General features: G+C 44.4%; 1 protein-coding gene across 2 annotated transcripts; it reads right to left on the reverse strand.

The window, feature by feature from the left end:
• Positions 1-649: 649 nt before the first annotated feature.
• OTX2 (orthodenticle homeobox 2) lies at positions 650-5,583 on the reverse strand. Of its 2 annotated transcripts, none has more exons than XM_006180809.2 (3): positions 5,172-5,583; positions 4,003-4,154; positions 650-2,179 (listed from the first exon to the last, which is right to left on the reverse strand). In XM_006180809.2, the coding sequence occupies exons 1-3, from the start codon at positions 5,266-5,268 to the stop codon at positions 1,559-1,561; spliced, it is 870 nt and encodes a 289-aa protein (XP_006180871.1). In that variant the 5' UTR covers positions 5,269-5,583; the 3' UTR covers positions 650-1,558. The 2 variants fall into 2 exon arrangements, with proteins under 2 accessions (XP_006180871.1, XP_006180868.1); XM_006180806.2 differs by having other exon boundaries at positions 4,003-4,178.
• Positions 5,584-5,874: the final 291 nt, after the last annotated feature.

The following is a 5,874-nucleotide window of genomic DNA, read 5'->3' on the forward strand; positions in this document are numbered from 1 at the left end:
TACTGAAATTATAGGTTTTAAAACTTTTCTGAAACTCTTTTGTTCAGAAATCATTTCTGCCTGAATTGCTTTCAGATTCTGATTACATTCCCTCTCATGTTTACTTCAGATTTTTTTTTGGAAGTTAAAAAAAAAAATCCCCTTAAATAAGAGAACAGAAACAAGGAATTCTTGACATTCTCATTTTCTCTGAGGTACTGCAGCTTATCCCTGCTTGCTTAAAAACATTGGTCTATGTTAAAACATACTAGTACAGTGCCTAAGAAATCCTTAGGGTATATGGCAGAGAGGGAAAAGCAAGGAGAACTTTCAATTGTTAGCTTGTCTATACTCAATGTCAGAACAGTCCTGATGAAAGTCACAAAAAGTTTACATATGGTCAATCATATCTAGTACACTCATAGATTAGACAAAAAAAAATTTTTTTTTTAAATAAAGTATGCCAATTCTCTCTCTGACCCAAGAAAAACATGTTTCAGGAAGGAGTGGGCTTCTCATTCATAGACAGTGGTATTAAATTAAACTGGACCCAATGTTGTGCTAGAACCATTTTAATATAATTATACATATCTGCCGAATCCAGGAAGAAAAGGTTTATGCATATATAACTTTTCCAGTTAACATCTGCAAGCATAAACATCAATGATCTCAGTTTATAAATTCATCAGGGTCAGAGCAATTGACCAATGTCTCTTTACTGCTAGGCTTACCCAACAGTAAATTACAGGTGAATTAGTGTCCTTTTGCTTCTCTTCTCTCACTCTCCTTGTCCAGAGACATTTTGTTGTAAAGTTTCAGTGCAGCTCACCTCCAGCCAAAGGTAATCTTTAGATAAGTACTCAGTTGCTCTGAATTTACTTATAATTATAACCTATTTAATCACAGAAGAACCCCTGCAGAGGTGGAGTTCAAGGTTGCATACAATAACAGGAGATCACAGTTTTGAAGTCTAGCACAGATTAAAAACCACAGATGTACCATTTATATAAGACACACACTGATTGTCTCTTAAACTACATATTGACTGCTTATCAACATTATGTTTTAAATAAAGTAGTGCATCTAGGACAATCAGTCGCACAATTCACACAGCCCTGAAAAGTTTTTCAGTGCCAACTACCAGTTGGTCATGAAACGTGAGTGAGCTTGAGACACTGTCCATTCCTAAGATTCAACCAAGGATTGGCTAAAATACTGGAACACCTCTGCTTCAGAAGGCTATGTCCTTCCCTCCTTTCCCTCACAATTTAGTTTTGTTTGTTTTTGGTGGTGTTTGGTTGCACATGGCTAGAATGCTTTTGATCACTTTGCAAATCAGGAAAACCAATGATCTAAAACTATGACGGATCTTAAGTAGATTGGTTTGTCCATTTCAGGTTGCTGGTTGGTAGGCCCCTCTAAGGCCGTTCGTTTTTCCTTCTATGCCTCCTGGGACATTGATCAGAAGATGAGTCTGAGCATCATACCATCTAACTTTTTCAACCAATGCCTGGCTAAAACTGGAATGTCCAGCCCAGTATATTTAAAAATCACCCACAAAAAGAGGTTCTACAGGTCTTCACAAAACCTGGAATTTCCACGAGGATGTCTGATCTTTATAATCCAAGCAGTCAGCGTTGAAGTTAAGCTTCCAGGAGGCAGTTTGGTCCTTATAATCCAAGCAATCAGTGGTTGAGTTAAAACCCAAGCTTGAAGCTCCATATCCCTGGGTGGAAAGAGAAGCTGGGGACTGATTGAGATGGCTGGTGACTGCATTGGTACCCATGGGACTGAGTGTGGTCCCTGGTCCAGGAAGCTGGTGATGCATAGGGGTCAAATAAGATCCACAGTCCATGCCCCCAAAGTAGGAAGTTGAGCCAGCATATCCTTGACTATAACCTGAAGCCTGAGTATAGGTCATGGGATAGGACCTCTGCATGCAGGAAGAGGAGGTGGACAAGGGATCTGACAGTGGGGAGATGGAAGCTGGGCTCCAGATAGACACAGGAGCACTGCTGCTGGAAATGGCTGGGACTGAGGTGCTAGAGGGGGGAGTGAATTGGCCACTCGTTCCACTCTCTGAACTCACTTCCCGAGCAGGAGATGTCTTCTTTTTGGCAGGTCTCACTTTGTTTTGACCTCCATTCTGCTGTTGCTGCTGCTGTTGGCGGCACTTAGCTCTTCGATTCTTAAACCATACCTTGAAGGGAAAGAAATTTCTTTAACATGGTTTCAACAGCTCCTTAAGGAAAAGAGTGGCTCCCAGATTATAAATCTGTCCTAGATGGGCAGGTGAGCTAGACAGACAATCTCTCCTGCCACTGAAAACTCTCATAGATGCTCTTGGAAGTATAAGACAGTTAGGGAGGCTCTATCTAAAAGCACTTGACCCTGCTTTACTCCCAGCTCAGAACAATAAAATTTTAAGATAATCACCCAAATCATATGGCTAAAAATTCTCTACTTCACTTTCCTCTTACTTCATCTCAAATACACACATACACATACACTCAGCTGCATTTTGGAACACTTGTCACAATGGAATAGAATGTATCTGTCTTTTGGGAAGAAACAAGAGAAGTGAGGGGAAACACTTCTGTTGTTATATGCCAGCAAGAACAGCCTAAATTCAAGCAGTTTACAGTCCATCCTTTAGGGAGCAAATGTTAATATGTAAGTTTGTTCCATCACTCTACTTTCTGTCTCTCCTAGACTCACAAAAGAAAGCTTCCAGGAGAAGTGATTCTGTTGAGGAAGAAGGTCTGAAAGCTACTATTTGCCAAAACCTTCTTTATGGTAAGTGGAGTTACTTGTACGTATTCTGCTTTGAGCTCAAGGACAGATTTCTCTCCTAGTGTCAACTCTGAGACTGAAGCTATGCCATTAGGGTAATGCACAGATTGTTTCCTGTATCAGGTGTGTTGGCTTGTCACCTTTGCCTCCGGGTGTAACTTTGAAATTCTCTTTACCAGCCTTTTTCGTGTTCTGCAATGATGGAGCTGTGTTTGGTGTGTGAGGGCTTGTTAGAGAAACTACCAACATTTTCTGGGCAAAACTACTTAGTTGTCCTCTTGAATGAGCTCTCCACATGGGTGTCTTAACTGTGGTAAAAATGGTGCCACCAAAACTGAGCACAAACTATCAATCATTCAGGGCCATTTATTTTTGTTCAGTAAACAATTTAAGCCTTACAAGTGCTAAAACTTCTATCCTGCTTTGATCAAGCCTCTTTTTGATTTGTAGCTCATGCTGATGTGTCCTAGCTGAAGGGGAGTCCAGGTGTATATGTAGTTTAGGTGCTAAACATTCCAGAGAACTCTATATAGGCTTGCATTCCAGAAAGTTGGAGTTTACTTTCCTCTCCAGCTTAAGGTCAAGTTAAGGGGGACTAAGGGAAGTGGGGGAAGGTATCACAAGATATTATATTGATATTTTATCTGGTAAATGGCTCAGACCTAGCAAATTCTGTTCAATCTCTAAGAAGTCAAAGAAAATACTCTTATTGTGTAATTTCTTCTACCACCAAACTGATATGTGACCTTGAGCAAGTCATTTACTTCTATTCCTTCATCTGTAAAAATACTGGGGCTATCCAGGAGCTATGCTTCTTTTGCCCCTCAAAATAAATAAGATTGGGGCAGAGGGTGGGATTTCCAATAGAAGAAGGGAAATAGTAAAATACTATGTGACTATACTTGAAATCTACCAAGGTGGAGTTTCTGTCCACCAGGGTTTCAAGGGTTCTAGGGCTGTGCTTTATCACCAGTCTTACCTTGCAACCTGGGCTGGGAGACTCTTGCTTATAGGATTGGGTGGGACTGGAGGGACAAAAAGGGGCACAAGGAGAAATCAGACACTCGGGGCCTTGAGAGAAGAGTTTACTGGCTTCTGATGAAGTGTTTAGTTTCAAGCCTTCCTTTGGTCCTCTCCAAGACCTGGGACTCTCCTGGATCCTCAACATACACCATGCTGGGGGAGGAGGGGCACAGTCAGGAAGGATGATTCAGTCTACATCTGCCCTACCTGCACCCTGGACTCAGGCAAGTTGATTTTCAGCGCCACCTCCTCCCGCATGAAGATGTCTGGGTAACGGGTCTTAGCAAACAGTGCTTCCAGCACATCTAGCTGGGCCCGGGTGAACGTCGTCCTCTCCCGCCGCTGTTTCCGAGGGGTGGCTGCGGGACAAGAAGCCCAGGGCCCTTTAGGGTGGGGGAGCAGTTTCTCAGTCATAGGGGTCTCTGTGGGTGTCCGACTCTCCCCACCCCCACACCACCGCACTCCCCTGGTCTCGCATCCGTACAACCCGGAGCCTACCCATGTGGTCCCCACACCACCTCCCCGACCTCGGCTTCTCCCAAAGACACTGCCTTCCCAGGGGAGCCCCCACCCACTCCGTCTGCGGTTGTAGATCGCTCCAGATCTTTCCTTTGAAAGCTAACAAACCAAGTGAAATAAAAGCAAGACAAAAAACAAGAACTATCCAAAAATCAACACCTAAACTGCAACACAAAAACTCCATTCCGTGAAGTCAAAGAATCCTCGAGGACCAGGAGCTCGAATTGATAGGGCAAATCTCAATCCTACCTGAGATCCAGGCTTTTAGGACTCCAAAGGCCTTTGTCCCTCCATCTTTAAAATGGGGGCATATTTTATAATTATCCTTCTACCAGGGTTTTGAAAAAAAGATCTGATCAGAAAGGAAAGCACTCGCACCTGGGGTAAATCACACTTCTAGGGATTAGAGAAGTAGGGCCTGGAGGTCAGAGGGGAAGTCCCAGGCGTGGCAGGGAGAATTTACTGGGAGAAACCTGGCTTTGCCAAGAGAGCACTCCTGAAGAATTGAACCTCGAGATATGGACAGGGGCCTCTCACCCAAACGACAAGGGCAGTAACCTTCCTTGCCCCACTCCAATATGTGTCTCCTATTCACTCCAATTAAGAATAGAAAGATGTGATGTTCTGGAAGCATTGTAGATCCACCTACTCCCTTTCCCCAGCCCCCTCTCCTTGGCCGGTAAATGCCCTGGTGCTTTGAGCTGCTTCTCGGAAGGAAAACCCAGTGGGGACTTTGCCTGGAGCTGGGGTGAGGGCGACATGACGGCCAATCCTGGTTCTCTAGGGGAAAGGGTGTCACATCCCCGAGGAGCGAGTGTCGAGAAAGGTAGGCCAGGAGTGCCGCGGGGCTCACTTACCCGGGTAGCCCACCGAGGGGTGCAGCAAGTCCATGCCCGAAGTGGTCAGACTCAGCCCATTGACTGCATAAGGCGGTTGCTTAAGATAAGACATCATGCTAAGGTTGTTTGGAGGCGCAAAGTCAGCCCAAATCCGGGGGACCCAGCCGGAAGGTCTCACTTCGCCCGGGATGGACAGATTCAAGGTCCTTGGTGGGTTCCAAGTGGTGGAACTAAGGCAAAGCAAACAAACAAACAGAGGTGCTGGTTTACTGCTTCGGAGGATGCAGCTCTTCCACGTTCCACCACTAATTTAAAAGACCCCTAGCAATGCAGGGCAGAGACTTTTAAAGGACTTGCAGAGCCTCCTCCCACTCCCTCCTCCCCAGCTGCGCTGGAACTAGGGGAGATGGAGAGAGACCAGATAAACCTGTCTTCCCCACCCCCAGCCTAAACTTAAAAAAAAAAAAAAAAGAAAGAAAGAAAGAAAGACCCAAAGAAAGCAATTACAATCTGCCTTCCCCCCAGAACAAAACCCCACGCCTCCAAATGCACACATTGCATTCCTATCCCTACATTTGCATAGGACTCCTTGGCTGGCACTAGCTAATTGTCTCAAACAAAACTTGATTGGGGCCATTTGCAGAGACAAAGAACTCTTTGGCTAAATAAATAATGCTGATAACAAAGCCCATTGGTGAGAAACAAAGAAACAATTCAAGAA

Source organism: Camelus ferus, chromosome 6 (assembly GCF_009834535.1).
Source record: "Camelus ferus isolate YT-003-E chromosome 6, BCGSAC_Cfer_1.0, whole genome shotgun sequence".
Lineage (NCBI taxonomy): Eukaryota > Metazoa > Chordata > Mammalia > Artiodactyla > Camelidae > Camelus > Camelus ferus.